The 24,715-nt window shown below is 37.4% G+C and overlaps 4 protein-coding genes across 4 annotated transcripts; 2 read left to right on the forward strand and 2 right to left on the reverse strand.

Moving 5' to 3' along the window:
- Window positions 1-223: 223 nt before the first annotated feature.
- Window positions 224-2,040, forward strand: LOC107760335 (uncharacterized). The gene has a single exon (XM_016578368.2). It carries the CDS (start codon window positions 553-555, stop codon window positions 1,804-1,806), a length of 1,254 nt encoding a protein of 417 aa, XP_016433854.1. The 5' UTR covers window positions 224-552; the 3' UTR covers window positions 1,807-2,040.
- Window positions 2,041-4,141: 2,101 nt separating this feature from the next.
- Window positions 4,142-9,571, reverse strand: LOC107760336 (RCC1 domain-containing protein RUG3, mitochondrial-like). The gene is made up of 6 exons (XM_016578369.2): window positions 8,944-9,571; window positions 7,831-7,970; window positions 7,133-7,327; window positions 5,331-5,459; window positions 5,093-5,248; window positions 4,142-4,933 (listed from the first exon to the last, which is right to left on the reverse strand). Exons 1-6 carry the CDS (start codon window positions 9,474-9,476, stop codon window positions 4,740-4,742), a joined length of 1,347 nt encoding a protein of 448 aa, XP_016433855.1. The 5' UTR covers window positions 9,477-9,571; the 3' UTR covers window positions 4,142-4,739.
- Window positions 9,572-10,629: 1,058 nt separating this feature from the next.
- Window positions 10,630-15,878, forward strand: LOC107760337 (F-box/kelch-repeat protein At1g16250-like). Its single transcript, XM_016578370.2, has 3 exons — window positions 10,630-10,918; window positions 12,299-12,874; window positions 15,198-15,878. Exons 1-3 carry the CDS (start codon window positions 10,905-10,907, stop codon window positions 15,769-15,771), a joined length of 1,164 nt encoding a protein of 387 aa, XP_016433856.1. The 5' UTR covers window positions 10,630-10,904; the 3' UTR covers window positions 15,772-15,878.
- A 1,029-nt stretch (window positions 15,879-16,907) lies between these two features.
- On the reverse strand, window positions 16,908-20,736 carry LOC107760338 (pyruvate dehydrogenase E1 component subunit alpha-3, chloroplastic). The gene is made up of 3 exons (XM_016578371.2): window positions 20,242-20,736; window positions 18,514-19,294; window positions 16,908-17,514 (listed from the first exon to the last, which is right to left on the reverse strand). Exons 1-3 carry the CDS (start codon window positions 20,485-20,487, stop codon window positions 17,237-17,239), a joined length of 1,305 nt encoding a protein of 434 aa, XP_016433857.1. The 5' UTR covers window positions 20,488-20,736; the 3' UTR covers window positions 16,908-17,236.
- Between the last annotated feature and the right edge of the window lie 3,979 nt (window positions 20,737-24,715).

Genomic DNA, 24,715 nt, shown 5'->3' on the forward strand with positions numbered 1-24,715 from the left:
AAAAGGATCCAGATTATTTGTGTGGTTATAAAAGCTTCTTATTAAGGATAGAATTGAAAATTTAAGCTAAATTATTTTTAAATTTATAAAAGGGTTATTTTTTTTTTGAACGGACCAGAAAAGAAATAGGTAAATTGAAACTGAGGGAGTAATATTGTTTGCTAACAGATTTTACCGTTGGCCCCAAACATAATAATTTCCACAGCTCTTTCTCATTTACTTTTCTTTCTCTTTCTAAAATTTACTCCTTCCCACCTCATGTAAACCAATTTCAGTCCCCCCCTCTCTCTCTCCTTTGCCGGAGAAATATCCCACTACATTTTCTAGGACCTCATATTTCTTTTTCATTATCCCCATAGCGTGCACATGAGCACAAATAAGAGTGAGTGTGACTAAGGAATCTGACAACTCAGCCACCATATTTCCTTTGTAAAAACAACACTACTTTTTTCCTCCTTTCTTCTTCCTATTTGACCCTCCCTGTTTTCCATTTTCAGTTACTCAAAAAGCTACAACAGAAAGCTACCAAAAGAAGTAAAAACAAGAAACAAAATGGCTATGAAGTTGTTCCTTTTGTTGCTTCTTTTTGTCCTTCTCTCAACTATAGAACAAGCACAAGGACTCAATCCTATTGATTTATCTGCTTTACGTGATATTAAAAACAGCCTTACCGACATAAATCCTTCTTCTTCAAATGCATTTTTCACTAGCTGGGATTTCACTGCTTCAGACCCATGTTCCACTTTTGCTGGAATTACTTGCTCTACCAATTCCCTCTTTCCTAGACGTGTCACTTCTCTTACCCTTGGCTCTGGCCTTTCTGATTCGCCCGGCTTAGCCGGTACGTTATCTCCTTCTATTGCTAATCTCTCCGAGTTAACTCAGCTTGTTCTTTGCGCCGGCATTGTCACCGGTCCGATCCCTTCCCAACTCGGAACCCTCAAAAACCTCAGTGTCGTTTCTCTCACTAACAATCGCCTTACTGGCTCCATTCCGACTTCCATTTTCACGCTCCCGAATCTTCATACGCTAGATTTGAGTCATAATCAACTCACTGGAACAATCCCGGGTTCGATATCCGGGTTAACTGAGCTGAAGGTATTAATTATCGGGTCCAACAAACTCAACGGCGAGATTCCTCGGTTACTGCCGGCGGAATTACTCCATTTGGATTTGAGTAACAACCAGTTCTCGGGAATGTTGAAAAAAAGTATGCCGTTAACGCTCCGTTATCTGTCGGTATCACGAAATCGATTGTGGGGACCACTCAACGTACTCGAATCACTCTCAGAGTTAGTGTACCTCGACTTAAGCATGAACCGTTTCAGTGGGCCCATCACTTCATCACTTTTCCGTTCCACGTTGTCATCAATGTTCCTCCAACGGAATTATTTGACTGGAGGGGTCCCACAACTACCGCTATCACCGTCAACCGCCGCCGTCTACGGTTCTGGATCCACCGTGGATCTGAGTCACAACTCGCTAACCGGGAAACTCACTGGTATTCTCGCCGGAGTAGAAACTTTGTTTCTTAACAACAACCGGTTCAACGGAGAAGTTCCAAAAGAGTATGTGGAGAGTGTTTACAGTGGAAATACAAAAACTCTGTATTTGCAACATAATTATATTTCTGGATTTCCGGTAGAATCGGGATTATTATTGCCGGATTCAGTAGCGTTGTGTTTGTCGTACAACTGTATGGTGCCGCCGCTGCCGGTGGAGTTCATGGCGTGTCCTGCTAGCGCCGGCGAAGAGGTTTCAAGACCGGCCAATCAGTGTTCTGCTTTTAATACTTCCATGGCATAAGTTAAAAATTTGAGTTTAGTCCATTTGTGATTTAGAAGATAAATATTCAATTATTGTCAGCATATAGCACATGATACATATTATAGGAGTACGTTATACATATTTTGATTGGTTAAGTTTTACTTCTTCTTCTTTTTTTTTCTGTTCAAATTAGTCTCTTCTAGGCTAAAGTTACTAGTTTGAACAATTGTAATCTTCTTGACTTGAGCAAATTTTGACGTTGTTTATGTAGTAGATCCACCAACTTTGTGAAATTTGATAAGAGTTTCTTTATAAATTTTAGCATATAAATGAGAACTCGTGATTTTTAAACTTTTAATCACTCTTAGAAATAGTGATATTTTTGGCCAATTTAACAAGAACAGACAACTTAACGTTTTGATGGTGAGAGAAGTTTTAATCCTTTTGGGCGTCAAAAACTAGAGTATAATGTTTACTTTAATCGTCTTTTTTTTTGGTCATTGTAGGATCCGAGTTGGTCAAACAATTGGCTTACTTTTGCATTTTAAAAGAATAGACTGTTGTTGTGGTCGTCCTACTCTCATCCTATAGGAAATTGAACATGTATTTTTCTTTTCTTCATTTTTTTTTTGAGAACGACAATGGCCACCGGCTCACCATAAAAAATCGTATTATTATTATTATATCCTAAAAATTAGCTCATGAAGTTACGGGTTTAATCATCCTGGAAAGCTTGAATTAGTAGCGGTTTTACTATCATCGGGCCACCCGATTCAACTACCATTTTGTTACAAGATTTAGGGTGGAGATAGAAGTCGAGCTAGGGTTTAGTCAAACCTAATATTTTTGTTCAAATGCTATATATATCTTAAAAATTCATTAAATATGTCAAATATTAAAGATAGAACTCAGTCATTAGCACTTGAAGATGTCGTTGTCAATTCCAAAACCTATAATTAAAATTCTGGCTCCGCCTCTAACAAGAACTTTCGACCCTTAAAGTTGTTTAGTCCTCCCTCTCTAGTCCAAGTGAGACTAGACTCCACAATACGTAGCTCTTTTAACACCACAACTCTTTTATTGTCATAAAGAAGTAATAAAGAGGGAGGAAAGGAAATGATGCACCATAATCATTTATAGAAGCACGTAGAGTTCATGTAGGGGCAACTATTCCATAAGCGTGCATCGAGTCAAAAAGAAACACAAGTTATGATGCAGGGAAGACGACGGTATACTTTCTACTTGCAGTTTTGTAGTGTTCTATTATTCAGAGGGACCAAACATCGAATACACCACTCGTGAACACCCATACTGTTCATAATATCAACTCTTAGGAGTCGTTTGTTAGGATGCATTAGAAAAAATAACGCATGCTTTGGTATACTTTTTCAACATATATATATTACTAATGCAAGTATTAGTTATACAACATATTAGATATTATCCTATGTATAACTAATACATAGCAAACTATGGTATTAGCAATACAAAGGCTATTAATACATGCATTAGCATGGTTAAAGATAAAATTATCCTTAAAATACCTTAAAGCTAAAGAATATGAAGGGCATATTTGTAAATAACTAATTTTTTTAAACATTATGCAATGCATGTAGTTTTTAATACGTCATACCAAACGGTGGATAAGAAATAATCTTTGCATAACTAACTCATGCATTAGTAATCACTGCATTACTAACACACTTTATACCGTACTATTCTTATACACTCACCCAAACGACCCCTTAAAACTTTTGCCAACAGTATTTTCCATGTCCTCTTCCATCCTATATATTTCACTTTTTCTTGCTTCTTTTGATAGCCCGAAAAATCCACTTAAATACTTGGGTTTGTCTACAATAGAGTTCGATTTTTTTACTTTTTACCTATATTCCTTTAAATTACCTTGACTAGTAGAAAATCATGCACCATCGAATAAACTAGAAGTGGTGAAAAGTAGAATGTATTACATTGTACGTTCAATATGAGGTATCATGGATACGTTTTCATGGTTTTTGTAAAGACATTTTGATGGTTAAGTGATATTTTCTCTTTTGGTGTAAGTCAAGTGTTACCCAGTTTAATGCTGAATTTGAGTGTCAAATTGGGGGAACGGGAAGGATATATATAAGAAGTGAGAGTTCAGCCTTTAAACACAATTATAGAAAATCTTCAGCAAATTTTTGGTTACTGTAAACCTTGACACTGAATTAATGCAACAGCTCATGGAAAAGAATGAACTGTCGGTCTGACAATGGTAAGATGACCTGACTACCAAAAGATCACTAAGCTTCCACCAACTAAAATTTCAAACTATTCCACTACTGCTCAGTCACAGTTTTAATCAACAATAATAGGAGTAGAAACCAAGTAAATAGTCAATCATCAAAATGGGCTTTTCAAACATTAACTCACCAACAACAAAATAGTGAAAATACCCGGTGAAATCCCACAAGTGGGGTCTGGGGAGGCTAGTGTACATGCATAACTTACCCCTACCTCGGCGCAATGAAAAATGAAATAGCATCTATACACAAAAATGCTAAAGCCTTAATAGGTATTCTTTTCTGTCTCTCAGGTTCACCACTAACAAACCTAGCATCAACATGTAAAGGAAACCTTATTTTCAAGAGAGCTAATCAAGCGGATACAACATTCAGAGCTTAGAAGCTGCTTTGTCAATGATAAGCCTGTGAAAGGCACACGTACAATGTAGTCCTAGTCCTAGTTGCTGCTTTGATGACTAACAAGCAACTCAACATTTATTTCGGAGTACTAGACAAGAAAGCGCACAAAACTGTGGAGGTCTCTTGATAGGCGAAAATAAAGTTCCTGGGACTATCAGCGTCCCCCAGGGCCTAAACTCTAAAATTTTCCTGGTATTTTACCAAATAAAATGTTGCAGAAAACTGCTCTATCTCTATTGAGTCCTTATAAAATTCTTGAACCAAACTGAATCCTTTTCAACCTTTTCAGTGACCTGACCTGGAAACCAGGCACATGGCATGAGAAGCCCCAATGGCTACTGAAAGCACGTTATGGTTCCCAAGTCCATCGTCCTCCATGAGAAACTTGACTTCAATAGGAGATAACTGTTTCTCCGGCAGTCCGGGAACCCCCAGTTGACAATCTTGTGCATTGCCCCACATGTATAGCTTGCCACCATCTGTCACCAATAAAATTAATCATTAGCCAACAACATTACATCCTTTGTACAATAAGCTAAATATGCAAGAAAAATGAACATCGCTCGTTGACCAGCAGGTCTCTAAAGCAGTGATGGGAAGTGGTAACAATTGGATCAGAACAATTGTGACATGTTTACCAGTTATAGCTGCCGATGATGAACCTCCACAAGCTATATAGATGACTTTCTCGTGGGTCAAAGTCTCAACTGGGATAGGCACTTTCTGGTTGTGAAGAGAAGAATTACCTAGTTGACCATGGCCTCCATGACCCCATGAAAGCACTTCTCCCTTATCTGAGAGTAAAGGATACTTTCTAACATAAGTAGTTCAGATACAAATATGCATGTAAGATATACTAGTTTCACTGTATGTTACCAGTCAAAGCTAGAGAATGATATCCCCCACTAGCTATCTGAACAACACGAACACCTTTAAGGCTTGAAACTGGTTGTGGTTTCCAACCACCTAATTTGTCACCTCTTCCGAGCTCATAGTTCGAGTTGGCTGAGAAAAGAAATCACCAGAAATGTTATTGCTGCTATTCAGAAAAGAGAGATTACATAATAGGCAATAAGATGTTCTAAAGTATACCCAAAAAATAGAGAAAAAAGATCAACACTGGAATCTCCAGGCGTATTCCAGACAAAGTCAAATTCTATCATAGAACTCACAGTACAAGACTTGATACTTCATCAAGTTTGTTTCTAGGTCTGGTTCATTATTATGGATGTGACTTTTGGGGCGCTAAACTTGTTGGAATTAAGAGCAACAGATATGAATGCTATAACTCTTATTTGGTGCAAAGAATGTCTTCTACTTTTCAAGTGATTGATAAATTATATTTTTAGCTTTTTAAAAATTATAAATAGCCCCCATCTTCTTCGTTTTTTCTCACAACTTGCTCTCTTCTTCTACTCTAATTCTCTCTCAATTTCCTCTTGATTATTGAATTGCTTATTGCTCTCAAGTTCTCAATTAATTAATATTTCAAGTTTTATCAATTATTTACGGTAGCCACTACAAAATTACAATTATCAAGTGAAGTGTGTTTACCATTTTTGTTAGGTTAAAGTTAAATCATGCACCGTGCTTCTAGAGTGCGCTCACATGTTTAGGAACACTTTAAGGTGGTAGAAGAAAATGAAGAAGTTCGCAAAGTAAAGTGCAAGAACTGTGGTCGAGTCTTTAATATTCGTCTAAAGTGGGAGGGCGGATCTGGTTTAAGGAGGTATATCAAGGGTTGTCTTGAGCGTCCTTCAAGAATTCGTATTTAAGTTTATTTGAAACAATTTGTGTTATTTTGAATTTATTAGACTTATTTAAGCTTAATGTGCTAGTTTACTAGACAAGTTAATTTGAAGTATTATTATGCACAAAAATATGAAATTGAAAGCCTTTGAAGTTTGATCCTTACATATTGGTCTTATTAAATAATTTTATGTAGCCACTTAATTTCAATTTTCAAATTTTCAAATTCAAATTTCAAATTTAACACTTTAAAGTTTAAACTTTGAACTTTAAAAGTTTAATTTTATATCTTACAATACTTATTTTATTATTTAGAAGTTTGCAAACATTTAAGTATCAATTACATTGAATAATAATAATAATAATAATAATAATAATAATAATAATAATAATAATAATAATAATAATAATAATAATAATAATAATATATAAAGCCAATCTGGCTTGCTACGCCGCGCAGCTCGATCCCATAAATATCCTCATAATTGGATGCCCACTAACAGCCCGGTATACCAGCCCACTAACCAGCCCGCCCCACTAACCGGACGGGCGGTTTTTTCTCATGACTAGCTCGGTCCAGCCCGTCCGGTAACCACCCTTAGCTGTAATATAAGAGAAGTTTTCTGCTATCTAATATCATTGAAACACATGCAAGGCATTTCGATTAAGACTAATATGTCCCTTAAATTGCAATAAAGAAAATAAGACAACATCAATGCCATATTTTGCCTTCACAGTGAAATCATCTTTACGCTCCAGTACTCGAGTATGATAAAAGAAACACAGCAGAAAACCTTCCTTTTAATCTTTTTGATAAACATCAGACATAAATAATGGTGTAGCCCGGAAAACACCACCTTCCTTTCAATAAATTGACTTTCTTCAAAAGGATTATAACAGAAAATTCTCAAAAATGCGATAGTATCTACCTCCCCAATTCCAAAGCTCTCCCTCTTCAGATAGTGCCATTGTGAAAAAACCACCACATGAAACAGCAGCTGCGCTCACAGGAAGTGCTTTTACCTTTGAAGGGATGCTAAGACCACCTCCTTCATTTGGGCCTCGACCTGGACCAAGGCCTAATCGACCATCCCCTTCATCTCGGCCCCAAGTATAAAGCTCACCTAATGATAACAACTAAAAATTTAAACTCTGAGTTAAAGGAAAAGAATAAACACTAAGTTCTACTTCACATCTAAATTTAATTGAGTAAAAGAAAAGGCAATAATTAGAACGGTAAGTACCTTACAACCGAATTTCATGTTGGGAAGCGAATATCTAGGTTATCAAATAGAAATTTATATTTCTTTATTATGGATGAATGATAAATATTCCAATCTCCTACCACCACATTTCTGGGCACATTTTCCTTCTAAAGAATTGTTTGCAATTAGGAACTTTTTTAACTAGCATCTGGATAACACCAGATTTATGGAGTAAAATGGATGAAAGAAGTGACTTTATTGCCAAATGAGTAATCCAATTATAACTACTTATGATGAATCAGCTGATAGAAGTAAAAAATCTAAATCAAACAATCCAAAAAACATAACTATAAGAAAGGATGATAGCACACTTTCTCTCTATATGGTTAAGGGCGAAGCCTGAAAATGTTTGAATTTCCAACCTGACTTTGTTATAGCAGCTGTATGTGTCCCACTGGTTGCAACGTGGCATATTTCTGCATCCCAAGAGCCCTCAACTAATCTAGGAACCAGCTCTCTATGATAAACTGTATGACCAAGAGCACCAAAGCCACCGTAACCCCTGAAAACTTCATTTTTCCATAAAAGAATCAAGTTATAATGAACAAAACTACTGAATCTGGTTTTATCAGATAGTTCAAAATATTCGCCATCAATAATTAAATATCATTTCTCTTTCCACTAAAGGAATTAGAATACTTATGTCAAACTCTTCAATGGAAAAATCCATGACTCTACTTGTTCATTTGTCTATTTTTTGTGCAGCCATTCTGTGTGTTCCTTCAACTTAAGTTAACCAAAACAATAAGAGGCAACAACTGTCTTAACAAAGAGAATATAGACTGAACAGGAATATTTTGGTTCAGCAAACAGATTACCTTAAACTTCAGTACTTCCACATTCATTCACACTTATCTCGCAAAACTAAGTGAAACCACACTACAAAGAGATTACGATACAATTACACAAGGAAAATATTATTGCCTAATCAGCTTAAAAAAATTATTACACAATGGAACACTGATCAAGAAAGTTTAAACGTTTGCTCGTGCAGCCATTGAATGTGTTTATTCATCTGAAATTCACAGTTTTAATAGCAAGCAGCTGCTTTCCAAAATAAGAGACTAAAAATAGATTTTTCAGTTAAGCATCAAAATTCAACCTTTCTCCACATTCCTTTCTAGTTAACAAACAAAACTAAGTAAAGGCACTATTTATAAACTAGAACCACCCAAATTACTGTATTCAACTATGGTTAAGTAATAAAAATTGACAAGAGGGGTTGCTCCTCCACTTCCAACCAAGAGGTTGTGAGTTCGAGTCACCCCAAGAGCAAGGTGGGGATTCTTGGAGGGAAGGATGCCGAGGTTTTGTTGGAAACAACCTCTCTACCTCATGGTAGGGGTAAGGTCTACGTACACACTACCCTCCCCAGACACCACTAGTGGTATTATATTGGGTTGTTGTTGTTGTTGTTGTTAAGTAATAAAAATGAGGTGAAAAATTAATTAACCATAGTTGGAATTGGTACTGACCAAGTGAAGACCTGGCCAAGAGAGTTAAGAGCAACAGAATGAAGCCCCCCAAGAGCAACGCTTCTCACCGAGCCCAAATTAGTATTCAAAGTAGGAACAAAAACTGGATTCTCATGACCAAAACCAAGACGACCTCCATCACCTTTACCCCAAATCCATAAATTCCCATCAACCAATAAAGCTGAATGAAAAAGCCCACATGAAATTCCTATTTCCACGTCAGCATTTCCCACATTATTAGATGAAGGAAGACGACCAGGAATAGGAGAAGATAAACGGAAAGTAGGAGGCAGAGAAAATGAGGCAACAGGAGAAGGGTAAATTCGTATTTCTTCAATACCGCCACCTAATTGGCCGGAAGCACCACGGCCCCAGGAATATAATTGGACGGTGGTGATTGATTCGGAAGAATCAGTGATTTCAGATTTCCAGAGAAGAGGAACTTTGGACGAAGTAGAAGAAGAAGAAAGGTGACGCCGCCGGAGAAAAGTGGGAAGAGTACGACGACGAGTGTGGTAATAGAATGATAGCATCTTCCTCTGGCTCGTCGGCGGAACACTGGTTCTTCAGCTGCTCTTTCTTCAGTTTATGAGTGTTTTCTCAGTGTTTCTCCCGTTTTGCAGAAAAAGTGCATTTTCACCCCTACTCTTTGTACATATTTGATACTTTGCATTCTCAACTTTCAACTTATTACAACAAAGTTACTAGAAAAAATCATTCAACTTTATATGAATATCATGAAATTCAATAAACTATTTTTATTATTAAAAAGATATTCAATTTTGCTTAAGTATCACAGAATGTCTTTAAAAACAAAGGTAATACTTATTTTTTATGAATTAAGTAATTTGACTTATCATTTATGAAATAACCTCTTTGAACTCGTACTCAAAATTCAACGAAACTCCTCAATTATCCAAGTATTTGATAGCATAATTTTATAATAAATTTAAGAAAAAGTAGTAGTGCATAAACAAAATCTATATAAAAACAAGAAAAAGAGATTATATTAAATATATCAAATATTATTCCACTCAAATGTAACAATAAGCAATGGAAAATCCTAGTCTAAGTGTCTATAATTTGAGAGTGCAGTAGAGACGAGTAATTCAATATATATAATTTAAGAATTTTTTGAATGATGTGTTGAAGATTAATGGTAGTATACTCATTTTTCGAGGAGATGATTCAAGAGGCACGGGCCTTGAAGACCCTCTCCATCGAAGGAGGCCACGGAAAGGAAGATCCCTTTTGTGATTATTTTATTAGGGTCGAAGATACTACCGGCCTGAGCGATTTGGAGGTCTCGAGGAAGGACTCGGGCCAGGCATCGAGCCTTTTCAACGAAGCGCAGCAAGCTCTGAATCAGGTAAGCCTTAACTCCCAATGTTGGTATTACCCTTGTGTTCATTTTTCTCTTCCTGTCTAACTTCTTTTCTTCTTTCTGCGTAGGCCTCAACACTTCATCTGGAAGCATTTTCTCGGTAATATCCGACCTGAACACAATATCCATATCAGCTAGGGTGAGAAACATACAGGATTATAAGCATTTAAATTTAAACTTATAGTTTTTGTCAGCTAGACGTACTTATTTGAGAAAACTAAAAGTCAATGGTCAAGTTTGCAAAACAGTACAAATTCAGGTGCTATTTTGTGTATTAAACCTTTCTTTTTCCTTTAGTCTTAAATTGTCGGAAATGGTCTCAGAAAAATACATGGATAAACCCAAACAAAATATAAGCCCTCTTTCTATATTAACCACCAGAAAGTCAGTCTCGTTCTTCTTGTTGTAGTGTGTTAGGTGTGTGAAATCGCAATTGGATGCAGCATCCAGAAACAACACTAATTACATAAAAAAAAAAAACTTTAAACCAGCTGGATTTCTTGACCCATTTCAAGTTTCATTTGCTCTGTCCATCATTTGAGTAATCATTTCTTCGGAAATTATGAGCTCTTAGCCAATGACCTCATTAATGTAAGAAAATCTCCATATCATCACTTTGTATTTGTTTTTCAGCTCTGACTTTTCCTTAAAGTATTGGTTTTTTTTTAATTGTAAAGGATAGTCTTGCGAATATTATTTAAAATGGGTTTACACTTATTGGGTCAAAGAAAGAAAGAGATATCTGAAATTCATTTGATTGATGGATTATTATTTATCTGTGTGTGTTTTTATGTTATGGTGAGTGCTTCATTATCTGACTTTGAGTTTTTGATTCCCTCTTGTAAGGAAAGTGTGGTGTTGTTTATAGCTCTTTAATTACATTGAGGTACATTAACTGAGGTTTGCTTGAAATTTATGTTTTTGTCGAAGCTCTTGGAATAATTACAGGTAAATCGATTGAGGAGCATTAATTAAGAATCTGATAAAAATGGTAACTAACATGCTTTAAAGGTGAGATTCACTGATGGTATAAAAAAAATCTTGATATTGTCAGTGTCCGTAACTTAAATCCATGTAGTTTAATTGGTCATGTGAACAGTGAATACAGATACGGATTGATTGGTGATAAATTAGTACAAAATGGGCTGCAGATTGTGGCTCTTCTGATGAGATGCAGTCCAATACGCCCTCTATATGGAGGAAATCTACCTGGATGCTTATTAAAAACTCGGAAACAGTTCAGTTCTTTTTCTATCAAGAGTCTTCTTCCAGTAGTTTCTCTTAAATTGGAAATATGATTTTTCTTTTTTTCTTTTTGAGAATGAATATAGTTATTGATGGATCTTTAAGTGGTAGAAAGCATAATCTGATTTATCTAATGTATTGCCATGGGAAGCTTGGATAGTTAACCCAAGTTTTCTCATGTTTCATGAGTCACAGATTTTCAGTAAGTTTGCTGTAAATCTTCTATATTTCAAGTCCAATGAAATCCTTCATCAAAAGTCTAATGAAATCAAAGATTGTATATTACAAAAATCAACAGTAGCTTCTTCGAGATAGATTGTTGGTATGAAGTAGCTCAAATCATGGAGCTCGTTTTTGCTATAACCCATCTATTCATATCTGTTCTTTTTGGTGTGCTATTTCGTCACCTTTTGTTTTTTCCTTACTTTATTTCAATTAAGGAAACTTTTCCTGTCTATAGTACTTTGGACTGCAGTACTTTATTGCCATCATTTTGCCTCTATTGTGCCCCTCGTTACAACTTCTCTAAGCTCAAAACTGACTCTTTGAACTTGTAGACTTTCTTGTGCAAGTCATCTTAAATGCTAAGAAAGTCTTTAGTGATATGTAGTCAAAAGCACTGTACATCTCATGCTCCAATGTTGCGTTTCAAATCCTGACCTCTGCATGCTATTTCCTTATCTCTATTTCATACCCTGATTCATTTCTGAGGTAACTTTTCTGTAGGGAGACAATTCATCAACCGATAATACCTGGATTACCAGATGATTTGGCATTGAGATGTCTAGCAATGATATCACATGGATATCATGGTATTCTCGAAACTGTATGTAGAGAATGGAGGAAGCTGTTCCACAGTGCAGAATATTCCAATTACAAAGCTAGAGAAGGATGGTGCGGAAACTGGTTGTTTGTTCTGACCGAAGGATCTGAGAATCAGTGGATTGCTTATGATCCTGAAGCTGATAGGTGGCACCCTCTGCCCAGGGTACCCACAAGCCACCCTAAACAGAAGCACCTTGGTTTCTCATGTGCTTGTGTCTCGAATAAGTTTCTTCTGATTGGCGGCACATATGAAGCAAGTGATCAAGTGTTTTCCCGTCAAAAAGCCCTGACAACAAATGAAGTTTTCCAATTTGATCCTTTCAGAAAAGAGTGGAGAAGAGTTACAAGTATGAAAACACCACGTTCTCACTTCGCCTGCAGTGTTGTCTCTGGTAAGGTTTATGTAGCTGGAGGGCGCGACACATCATCGAGAGGAGGGCTTGCTCTTGTTGAAGTTTATAATCCTCTGACAGACAAGTATGTATTAGAAACTTATGGAATATTTGATTTGCTTTTGCTTCAATATTTAATTAACTAGGTCAAACATTCCCTTGCACATTTTAAGTGTATAAGGAAATATGGCTTTTTGAATACTGAACTAAGCTTAGATAAGGGTAAAACATGGACCATTGAAGTTGCAAAGGATCCATGAAATTGACAATATTTAAATAGTTTATCATGCTACTATTTGGTCCACAAGTTAACCAATTGTTGTCGAGATTATCAAATTGTTTCAGGGGCTAGGTATAACTAATATAGCGGAAGAAATTGAAAGTATGCAGAAAATGATTTGTGAACCAGACTGTATTTAACATTTTCACTTCTTTCTGCATTTTTTGCTAACGTAGTTTTTCGTTTCAGCTTCTGTTTCGCCATTTTTTTCATTTTCACTTTGGTCAAGTACACCGCTCGCTCCTCTGTTGAAGTTAATATTTTTTTATCCTTTACAGGTCACTTGTTTTCTGGTTTTGACAATTCTATGCACATATCACCTTAATTTGATTAGCAGCTTTTCAGCTAGAGGCTGACGATTTATAGTCTCAGAGAAAAAAAGTTAACCAGTGGAAGTATTCATGCGAATTCATGTCTTTTTAAAAATATATATATATATATGATCGGTCATAAGATACTAACTAAAAAACCCATGTACGACCATAAGTTTTCTTACTGCTATGCAGAAGAAGGTATTGAAGTGGCAACCTTAAATATCAGATATATTATGCCATATATCTATTGCAATTGTAGGAAAAGAGGAAGAAAAGGAGATTTTGGGAACGTTCAACTTGTTGGGTTTAAGTTATGTGTACATATGTCATGAAATAGGAAATAATACATAATTATTGGATGAGAGTAAGGAGGAGATGGAGGCGGCAATTATGGGTGCTATGAAACTTTGTTTTGAATGGGAGTGACTTGGAGACTTAAGTTAGAGGGTTAGACTTTAACCAAATAGGTGAAGGTAGGAGGGATTGGTTGGGGAGGGCCATCGGAGAAGAGGAAGCGAACACCCCCGACTTGATGATTTCACCTTGGCATTCTTCCAACAATGATAGAGTACGATCAAGGAAGAGTTGACAGAGACCGTGTTGTATTCCGTGCATCCTTTATTGTTATCACGGGAAAGAAAGAGGGACTAGCGAACACTAAGGGGTTACAAGCCTATTAGTGATAGTGAAAACATTATAAGATATATTGCGAAGTTGCTTTCTCATAAAGGAAGGTATTTGATGGCTATACTGCGCAGACTCTCCAAAATGCTGCCACACCCGTGTCGGATCCTTCGAAAATAAACTACTTTTGGAGGATCCGACACCACCCGATGATGAGCCACATTATTTGATGGAACAACCTTATCCTTATGTCCTGGTTTCACAATGATTTCAGTTCCTATTTTTATCTATCTCATGCCTATGTTGTCGATGTCTCTAGTCATTTCCCCTGTCCACATAGTCTCTTGCCTATGTTCCAACCACCTATTTGAATTCAAGCCTCTTGGACTAGCTTCTTTACCATCATCATCGTTACGATGAAAGAGCCTTTTTATATCTTAATACCACATTGGGGTGCTTATGTGGTCGACTAAGTTTTCACTCACACCCGTCCATAGTGTGGTAATCATTGTTTATAGTACCTCCCTCGCAAAGATGCAGTGGAACTAATTTCCCATTTATCACCACATCCGGGTACTTGCTGATAATTTACCAGCTTTTAGAATACAAATTTGAATTCAAAATGAATCTACATTGTTCTATTTTGTTTTCCTTTGCCAAATTATTTTTCTATTGGAGTATCCATGTAACTTTCCTTTTTCATTTACGGAAATTTAGTTTTGCCGCTTTTTGTGGTCTTAGTTTTTATATGGTAGAATTTTTTTCTTTATTTCCTTTCCAGCTTCATTATGTCCAAATTAAGCTTTCAAGAAAATCAGTGGAACTTTTATAAGTAGTCTAGATCGAGGTAATATATATCACTTTGACTACATTTGCCATAGGGGTCATAGTTTTTAGAAACTTATGTGGTCCTGTTAATTTATCATAGAAAATGTTCCTTTCTGCTTCTAACTTTTAATCCTCCTTTTTTTGGGAAGCAAAAGAGGGCTAATATCTCATTTGGCGATATCCTAAGATAGCAGTTAAATTATGTTTTCCTCACACGGTAGGGGTAAGGTCTGCGTACACACTACCCTCCCCAGACCCCACAGTGTGGGATAATACTAATTACTGGGTATGTTGTTGTTGTTGTTAGCAGTTAAATTATGTTTTATGCAGTACTCTTTTTCTTAACTTTTTAGATTTTGCAGGTGGGAAGACCTACCACCCTTGCCAAGTCCCCAGATGGATTGCATAGGGCTATCGTTTGAGGGTAAATTTTATGTTCTGACGGACCTTGTTGGGCTACTAGAGCAGGAGACATCTGTAGTTTTTGATCCATCCGATGAAACGTGGCTGAGTATAGATGATATTTGGCCATTTTCAAGGGCTATGCATTTGGGAATTCAGGTGCTTGATGGTGGTCATATATGCACAGTTGTTGATTGGGGCGGGAGCTCTGTCAAAACTAGGGAAGTGGAAGACGGTGAGTGGCATCATAGGGGTTTGGTACCTCCTGTGATTCTACCTGACCATCCACGGCCTCTAGAGGTCTTTGATTATGGATTTGCTGCACTGAGAAATGAAATTTATGTTTTGGGAGGAAGAGTGCTGCGATGGGAAGAAACTGGGACCGGGAAGTTTAACATTGTGAAGTTGAGCACAGTTAGAGTGTGCAACCCACTGAGTTTACCTTTAAGGTGGAGGGAAACCAGACCCATGTGTAAGCCTGCATCGGGCTCCATACTAGGTTGTGCATCCATGGAAACAAGATCTTTGATTTAAGATTCTGTTGTCTATGTGCTTATGATTTTCTTTTAATTATGTAACAAAGACAGCACATTGCAGCCTCGCTTTTATGATCGATTAAAAAGGTATGAAAGTGTTCCAACGGACATGAACATTCTTGCAAATTAATTCTGACTAGCAGTGTGAGTGACGTTCTAAAACTTTGACGAAAAAACTGCTGGCCTTTAGCCAAATTTTGTAAACAATAGACAGGAGTGACAGAGATCCAGGAAGATTGCATAGAGGTCTTTGATTATGTTGTATTTTATGGTATGACAAAAATGTTTATTATTAGTGTTTAAAGTTCCGTGGAAATGACTCTTTCTCCTCTTTCCGGACGGACATGCACTCTCTCAAATTCCATATACTGGGTTTCTTCTGCTGTTCTGAGTTACATCCACTGGTTTTCTTTAGCTGTACCTACATTCCATTGGCTTTAAAAACTCATCAACCTCAACATGCATATTGCTTTCACACATTTGAGATACTCTTTACTTCAAATTTGGGTGCTTCAGTTCTAAAATTTGAATCAAACTCTTATTTCTCCTGGGCGAATAGGCCAAGTAGAGTTCTGTCTGTTGTTTGTCAGGAAGATGAGAAAATGCACGATGCAATTGTCCATTGTTTATGACTATGAAATCCCACCTTCCAAAACTATGGAAAAGAGTTACAGCTCTAGAAAATAGTTTACATGTGCCACATTGTTTACTAATCCAGTAGAATACCTCAGATTCAAGAGTCAAAAACGTCAACTAATCCACTAGAATTTCTTTTCATCAAGTCCACAGGAACTCTAGTCTCCTTTTTTTCAGTTTCAGCAATACAGATAGATCATGGAATGAGCATTAACACGCGCGAATGCATGCTCTTTGCTAAAACCATGCCTGTCCATCCAACACCTTAGAGTTCTTCTTAATGAATCCCGTACAACTCTTTATTCTGCTTAACTAAGACCAGTAAAAAACCTACATGATACAGACCAAGCCACATAAATACTGGTATATCAACAACATACATCAAATAACGAATATTCAAAACAATAGCACCCTCCAAATTGGTTCTCCTGTAGACAACTCATCCCCAGCTTTATAAGGATGCAACAACTAGAGTTAAGTTTGACCGCACAGTCAAAGTAGCTAAAAGAAATTTAACAAGACAGAATGCCAAGAGACTAGATGATGCTCACAACCATTGAACATACAAAAAGATGAATGCAAGGCCTTTAAGGTTTTGTCATTCATGAATAGTAGAACTAAGAAACAATGACCAAGACAAAGAGAACATCACCCTGAACAAAATTGAAACTATAAAGTAACTAAAACACATTAGATCTTTCTCATAGGAAAGACATCGATACATGTGTTGAAGGTGCTATTAATAATTACTAAATTAATGAAAACCTGCTTCTCATCAACTACAGAAAGCCATCTTGTGCAGCAGGTCCACAGCACAGCTTTGATAACTAGACATGAGCAGTGCCTTCAGTGAACTTGGGATCCTCACATCTGTACCTTCCATCGGGCCCAATTCCGAAGCCCTTGGGATCAGCAAATACATTCTCTAGCAGCTGGCTACGAGCTGGAACAGGGCTTGCATCTGCAAACTCAACTGACTCTTCAACCAACTCATCAATCTTCTTATCTATGGCCTTTAACTCCGCTTCGCTGACAAGGTTGTTCTCAAACATATACTTCTTCAAGGCAGTGATAGGATCTCTTGTGGCATAGTGATTCTTTTCAGCTGCCAATACGAACAAATTAATGTCAAAGAAATGAAGTAATTTGCTCCAAAAAGTGGACAACGTATAAGGGTACATGTGCAACAAAAATAAGATAATAGAGTTTAAAAGGCTCATTCTCTCGTTTTCCCCTTTCTTTAATGAAATTTATTACTTTATTAAATAAAGGCTCATTCTCTCATGGTACTTCAAAAAATCCTACATCATTTCTACATAGGCTTCTTTTTTTCTGGTGTTTTGTTTGCTTTGTTTTTGGAGGTATGTCTCCATCAGAGAATACATCTGGCGATGCCCCGGCCTGAGATACTTCGTGTTATGTGCTTGAGCATAAAGGAACTAGAAATAATCAAATAGGAAGTGCTCTTCACTCCACACACTTTATCGAGGTAACATTTACTCAGTTGCTCACACATAAATCACCATTTCAAAAAATTTCACACAACCAGCCAACTTGAAGCTTCTCGTACAAAATGCTAATATCCTCCTATTCGCCATGTCATAATAGTTAGTACAGACATATTACTAAAAGAAGTGGTCGGCTAATGTGCTATTACATTCTATAGTTGCTGACATAATTCACTACACAAAAACCCAGGGGGTAGTCAAAACACATTTAACGAGTTTTCAGACAAGCTGCCTATTGTTAATTTGATAGACTAATAGCTCTCTGTTAAGTACTAACTGTTGAACCTTCAAAACCTTAGAAAACGTGGACTACGCTCATTGAAGCAGCGGTAATGTAGAACAGCAACGAGTGGATTGAGGATAAATGGATAATAATACAAGTAAATGGGAGGAATTTACAATACTTTACCAAATGAAAATAAGGGAAATGGACCTTTTATTACCGGCTACACACCTTTGTAAGGTTTTCTACTTTTTTGGTATACTCCTTTGTAAGGTTTTCTACTTTTTTCGTATACTCCTTGTTTTGCCCTTTTTTTAATGAAATTTATTTCCATATCTAAAAAAATGAACATAAAGGAAAATGGAACACTCACCAGGGTCACGAAGCTCATCTGGATCGGCCAAAGAGTGTCCTCTGAATCGGTAAGTCTCACATTCGACCAAAGTGGGACCTTCACCTCTCCTAGCTCTTCCAATAGCCTCCTTTGCTACCTCCCTCACCTTCAACACATCCATGCCATCAACATGAACCCCGGGCATCCCAAAGGCAGGACCTTTCTTCCAAATTTCAGGATCAGAAGTAGACCTCAAGTGGGACATCCCAATTGCCCACAGATTGTTCTCAACAACAAAGATAATGGGCAATTTCCACAACGCGGCCATGTTCAAGCACTCGTAGAATTGGCCATTGTTGCAAGTACCATCACCAAAGAAGGCTAGAGTGACATGATCACAATCAGCCTCCTTCAAGACCTCCCTTCTGTACTTGCTAGTGAATGCAGCACCTGTAGCCACTGGGATTCCCTCACCGATAAAAGCGAAACCACCAAGAACATTGTGCTCTTTGGAGAACATGTGCATGGATCCACCCTGGCCTCTGCAACAGCCCGTGGTCTTTCCAAATAGCTCACTCATCACTTGACGAGCTGGGACACCTTTGCTCAATGCATGGACGTGATCACGGTAAGTGCTAACTACAGAGTCTTCCTTCTTCAACAGCTTAATGAAACCAGTTGAGACAGCTTCTTGTCCATTGTACAAATGCACGAAACCAAACATTTTCCCCCTGTAATACATTTGGGCGCACATGTCCTCGAAAGCTCTTCCCAGCACCATGTCCTCATACAGTACCAATCCTTCCTCTTTAGTAATCAACTAAAATGCAACAGCAGACACAAATAATTGGGTAAGAATCACAAAAAGCCCGATTCTTTTCAAACAACTACAATGCTATATGAGAAATTCAAAGAATAGTAAGCACTAGATCAACTACTATTACTCCTCAATCGGTCAATCCCAAACAAGTTGGGGTCGGCTATATGAATCCATACTAACCATGTTATTCTATTTTAACTCGCATCATGCGAGTATTATGAAATACAAATAAAAAATATTAGAAGTTCTCTGTATTTTCTAAATGCATATATCTCTGAAAGGCTAAACCACTCCTAGAAAGCATAGGACCTAAATCGCCATAATAAAAACACTTAGAATAACGAGTTACAACTGGGTCAAAAGTTGCATGATTCAAATGAAAACTGAACTAGCAAATGTCATAATTATCAAAGATTGGGATGAAAATTAAGAAAATGCAGGACCCTTTAGCTCAATCAACTAGATGGAACAACACATACAAATAACTGAGTAAAATCACAAAAAGACCAAATCTTGCAAACAACTACAATGTCATACGAGAATTCAATGGAGAATAAGCACAAAATTAACACACAAAAACGTTTTAAACACTTTAAAATCCCAAAAAGCATGAATCTTTAGCAAGCAACAGGAATGTTATATGAGAAATATAAAGAAACTAGCACTAAATAGCCATATAGACACCACTTATAAGATGGAGTTAATAAAGTAAATAAAATGAACATGACCCAAATGAAAACTGAGCTTGCAAATGCCAAATTTATCCCAAAAATGGGGATTACATTAAGAAAATGCAGGCCCCTTTAGCCCAATCAACTAGACGGAAAACCAGACACAAATAACTGAGTAAAATCCCCAAAAAGCACGAATCTTTTGCATGACCCAAATAAAAACTGAGCTTGTAAAGCCAAAATCAATACAAAAAAAATCAATAAAATGCAAAGTACCAGATTGGAGAGAGAGGATTTGGACTTGGACTTCTTTTCCTTAACAACATCAGAAACAGCAACAACTGCTGCATTGGATCGACGCTGGCAATTAGGAGGCAAAAAAGGCTTCTTGAGAGAAAGCTTATGAGAAGATGATGATCCAAGAAAAGATGAGCTTTGGATCAAAAGGGGCTTTTCAGCAGATCTAGTAGAATTAAAGGGCAAAGGTTGCAAAACTTTTGTAGCAGAAAAAGCCGTCGCCATGTTTTTGGAGACACAGATGAATGAATTACAAGAAAATCAAAAAATGGAGTTGCTGTTTCTATTAAACAGATGAAATGTGCTGAATTATATAATCAATGGTTAAGTGAAAAGTGCGGAGAAAACGAGAAATGGGAGAGGAGAAACCAAAGTGTGGAAATAACCGTCAGGAGCGTTGGCTGCTCAGTTGGTGCTTAGCTTTCTTGTCATCCTAATTTTGCCCTTCTATTTTGTGGGCATAGTTGGTTTGACAAAAAAATAGTATCAATTTTATATGATTTATAGTGAAATTTTATTTGTTAGTATTATAAGCATTATATTTTTCTTGGTCTTCTGGCTAAGATCAATGCGTATTTGTTCTTATCACTTATCAGATGTTTGTGTAACTTCCACTTTTACTGGGCATGGCTTATGAGTTTTCTTCTATAGATTTTCATTTTCAATCATATTCCACAAGATGAATGAAAGGTTTGGTGTCACGCCCCGCGATTGGTGCTCAACCGAGTGAACCCGGCCGAGCAAGCCTGTTAGATTTCCTTCTACCCAAACTCATCCATGAATAAAGAGGAGATGCACTCCATTAATCAAACACTAAAAAGATTTCATTAACAACTCTCCTTTCATTTCCATTAGTAGCTTCATTCATAATTTCCAAACTATTACAAGTTTATAGATATAATGAAAAATATGTTTGTCAAATACCAACATTTCTAGTTCAATTCTCCATATCAAACACCACCCATAGCTTGTCTACGGAGCCTCTAAGTATAACAAAAGAGTAATATGGAAATGCCGGCAACAAGGCCCCGGCTATACCTCAAAACACAATGTACAACATCAAATGATATCAGGCCCGGAACAGAGTAGGGCTCACCAAAACATGATTAAATAAAGAGTAAATCCCAAACTATTTTAATACTAACCCTGTAACCACCCAACCGGTCGTTTTGAGCATTTGCACTTCGCTTGGTAGTTTACGGGCATGAGTAGCTCCGTATGATGTATTATGACTTATGTGAATCGTCGATTTTGATTTTTCAGGTTATTCGGAATCGAATTGGAAGAATGGATTTCATTGTTGAAGCTTTAAAGTGGGAGAGTTGACCAAGTTTGACTTTTTTAGCATTTGAACCCGGAACGGAGTTTTGATGGTTCCGGTAAGTCCGTTGGGTGATTTTGGACTTAGAGCGCATCTGGATTGTGATTTGGAAGTCTGTGGTTAAATTTGGCTCGAAATGGCGAAAGCGAAAATTTTGAAAAGTTTGACCGGGAGTAGACTTTTTAATATCGCGGTCGGATTCCGATTCCGGAAGTTGAAGCAGGTCCGTAATGTCGAATGTGACTTGTGTGCACAATTTGAGGTCAATAGGACGTGATTTGATAGGTTTTGGCATCGGTTGTGGAAGTTTAAAGTTTCAAAGTTCATAGATTTCGATTTGAGGTGTGATTCGTCGTTTTGATGTTGTTATGTGTGTTTTGAGGCCTCGAGTAGGTCTGTATTATGTTATGGGACTTTTTGGTATATTTGGTTGAGGTCCCGGGGGCCTCGGTTGAGTTTCGGACGGGGTTCAAATCATTTTCATTTCATGTTGCATTGCTAAAGATTTCTCGTTCTGGTGTTTCCCCATCTGCGGAAGAGTAGGCGCAGATGCGGACAATTGGCCGCAGAAGCATAGTAGGCTTGGCTGGAGGTCATCGCATATGCGGAGGAGGAGGCACACCTGCGAGTGCGCAGAAGCGGAAATTGTTCTGCAGGTGCGAGGGGCCAGCTGATTAGTTGTGGTCGCAAAAGCGAAACAGTTACCGCATATGCAACTATTTGTCTGCAAATGCGGAAAGTGCTGGGCAGAAGCTATAAAAATCCAGGGTTTTGGTTTTTTATTCATGAATCTACCTTCGTTTTTGGTAATTGGATTGTAAATTTTAAAGAGGAAATTACGGGTTTTGGCATAAAGTTTCATAATGTGAATTTTTTAGTTTTGAACATCGAATTGGAGTCGGATTTGAGTGAAACTAGTATGGTTGGACCCGTAATTGAATGGGTTGTTGAATTTTATAAATTTTGTCGGATTCCGAGGTGCGGGCCTGGGTTGGGCTTTTGGCCGATTTTGGGCTTTTGATTTAAGATTTGATCTTTTTGATCGGGATTGGTTCCTTTAGCATTGTTTGATGTACTTGAGTTATTTTTGGTTAGTTTCGAGCCGTTCGGAGGTCGGAACGCGCGTGATGACATCCTTGGAGCATCGCTTGGCTTGCTCGGCATTGGTATTAGCTTGTTTGAGGTAAGTAACTATTCTTAACTTAGTGCTGAGGGTATGAAACCCCAAAATACGTGTTATGTGATTGATATTGAGGTGACGCACATGCTAGGTGATGGGCGTGTGGGCGTGCACTAAGTGAATTGGGACTCTGTTGTTTTCATGGTACTGTATAGTAGTCCTGTTTTGTTAATATCCGTGTTTTCACCATGCGATAAAGTAAATGAGTTGTAAATCATGCTAGATATCATGTTTAGGCTTTATGCCGATACTGTTGGGACCCATAGTGGTCGTTTCTTGCTGTCATTTCACTGATTTTATTGATATTTCATACTCAGTCATATTCATGCATTCATATCATATCTCAGTCTCAGTTGTTATTTATTGATACATCATATCATTGTTGTCGGGCTAGTTTCATGATATTGTGAGCCCGTGAGTGAGACTGGAGAGATTGATGTTTGAGTGAGGCCGAGAGTCTGATTATGAGTGACAGTTATGGGATCGGGTTGCACGCCGCCGCATGTTATATTGATTTATGCCTGGATCTGGCTTATGATAGCGCTTGGGCTGTAGGAGCCCCTCCGGAGTCTGTACACACCCCCAGTGAGCGCGGTTGATTATATTGAGGGATGGATCTTCCCTGGACATGGATCTTGTCCGAAGAATTTATATACCTGGAGATGGATCTTCTCCATGGGGCCGGATTGGCCTTCATCGGTACTGAGTGACTGATGGTCAGTGATGTATATATTCCGGGATGGATCTTCCCTGAGCCGTATGGGCCATATACAGTACCGAGTGCTTGAGCATGATGAGTGAAAAGTATGAGACAGTGAGATTGAGTACTCGAAGAGTGTGAGTATATAATTCATCTCTGAGATACATGGCACTGGCATGCACACATGACATACATGCATAGAGATGCATTTTTCCTCATGTTGTACGGTATCACGTCATTCATAACTTTTTACACACATTGATATGTGGGCATAGAGAGGTATTTCACACTTGCTATCTGGAAAGAAAATGAAACATCTTATTTATTGTGAAAAGGATATTTGAAAAAATTACAGTTTTTAAATTTACTCGTATTTTTGGCATTTTCGGTAAAAGATTTGGGGTTTCACTAAGATACTTGAAAAGCATGACTATTTTCTGGAACTGTGAACGAGCTGAGCATTTTACTTCTGAGATACATCTTTTATTAGTTGTATTATGTTGTTATGAATTGTTGTGAGATATTGATATTGGACCCGACCTTGTGTTAGCTCATCACTACTTTCAAACCTAAGGTTAGATTTGTTACTTACCGAGTACATGGGGTCGGTTGTACTCATAGTACACTTCTGCACCTTGCGTGCAGATATTGTTTGTTGATGTTATTGTGTTTGATGAGAGCTGGATTGAAGATGTACCTGCGTCCCAGTTGTAGCTGCCCCTTGTTCGTGGTAGCTTTAGATCTATAAAACTCTATTTATGTACTTTTCAAACAGACAACGCATTTATTTCATTTCAGCTTTGTAAATTCTATTCTTAGAAGCTCATGATTTGTACTACCAGTCCTTGAGAAATGAATAAAATTCAGTAAATTACTATCTTTTTTTGTCTTGTTAATATCATTGAAATTGGATAGTTACTAGTTGGCTTGCCTAGCGGGTTGGGTTAGGTATCATCACGACTAGTGGATTTGGGGTCGTGACATGAACTATCTGCATCCATTGAAGATGCAGCGCCCCCGACAAAAGGGACGTTAGTACACATAGAATAGTACCAGTATGTAAAGCTAACTGTCCTCTTTCAAAATAGAATGCCAACATAAAAGGAAAAACCATAGAAACAACAATCAACAATCAATGATATCCAATTTCCAAGTTAAAATATATTAATTTCCAAAATACGAAGATAATATTATTTTTGGTTGAGGGATCTTTAGCACCGATATACCACTGTTCACAATATCACCATTCACA

This window comes from Nicotiana tabacum, chromosome 2 (assembly GCF_000715075.1).
Source record: "Nicotiana tabacum cultivar K326 chromosome 2, ASM71507v2, whole genome shotgun sequence".
In the NCBI taxonomy this organism is placed as follows: Eukaryota; Viridiplantae; Streptophyta; class Magnoliopsida; order Solanales; family Solanaceae; genus Nicotiana; species Nicotiana tabacum.

Bases quoted from the DNA above. Each gene is read 5' to 3' on its own strand.
- LOC107760335 (XM_016578368.2), top strand. From the start codon at position 553: ATGGCTATGAAGTTGTTCCTTTTGTTGCTTCTTTTTGTCCTTCTCTCA.
- LOC107760336 (XM_016578369.2), bottom strand. From the start codon at position 9,476: ATGCTATCATTCTATTACCACACTCGTCGTCGTACTCTTCCCACTTTT. The intron at 7,971-8,943 runs GTCAGTACCAAT...TGAAGTTTTCAG, and splicing joins CTTGGCCAGGTCTTCACTTG to GGGTTACGGTGGCTTTGGTG. The intron at 4,934-5,092 runs GTAAACATGTCA...TATTGGTGACAG, and splicing joins ATCATCGGCAGCTATAACTG to ATGGTGGCAAGCTATACATG.
- LOC107760337 (XM_016578370.2), top strand. The intron at 12,875-15,197 runs GTATGTATTAGA...TAGATTTTGCAG, and splicing joins TATAATCCTCTGACAGACAA to GTGGGAAGACCTACCACCCT.
- LOC107760338 (XM_016578371.2), bottom strand. From the start codon at position 20,487: ATGGCGACGGCTTTTTCTGCTACAAAAGTTTTGCAACCTTTGCCCTTT. The intron at 19,295-20,241 runs GTACTTTGCATT...GTTGCATTTTAG, and splicing joins AATCCTCTCTCTCCAATCTG to TTGATTACTAAAGAGGAAGG. The intron at 17,515-18,513 runs GTGAGTGTTCCA...TCGTATTGGCAG, and splicing joins AGATGAGCTTCGTGACCCTG to CTGAAAAGAATCACTATGCC.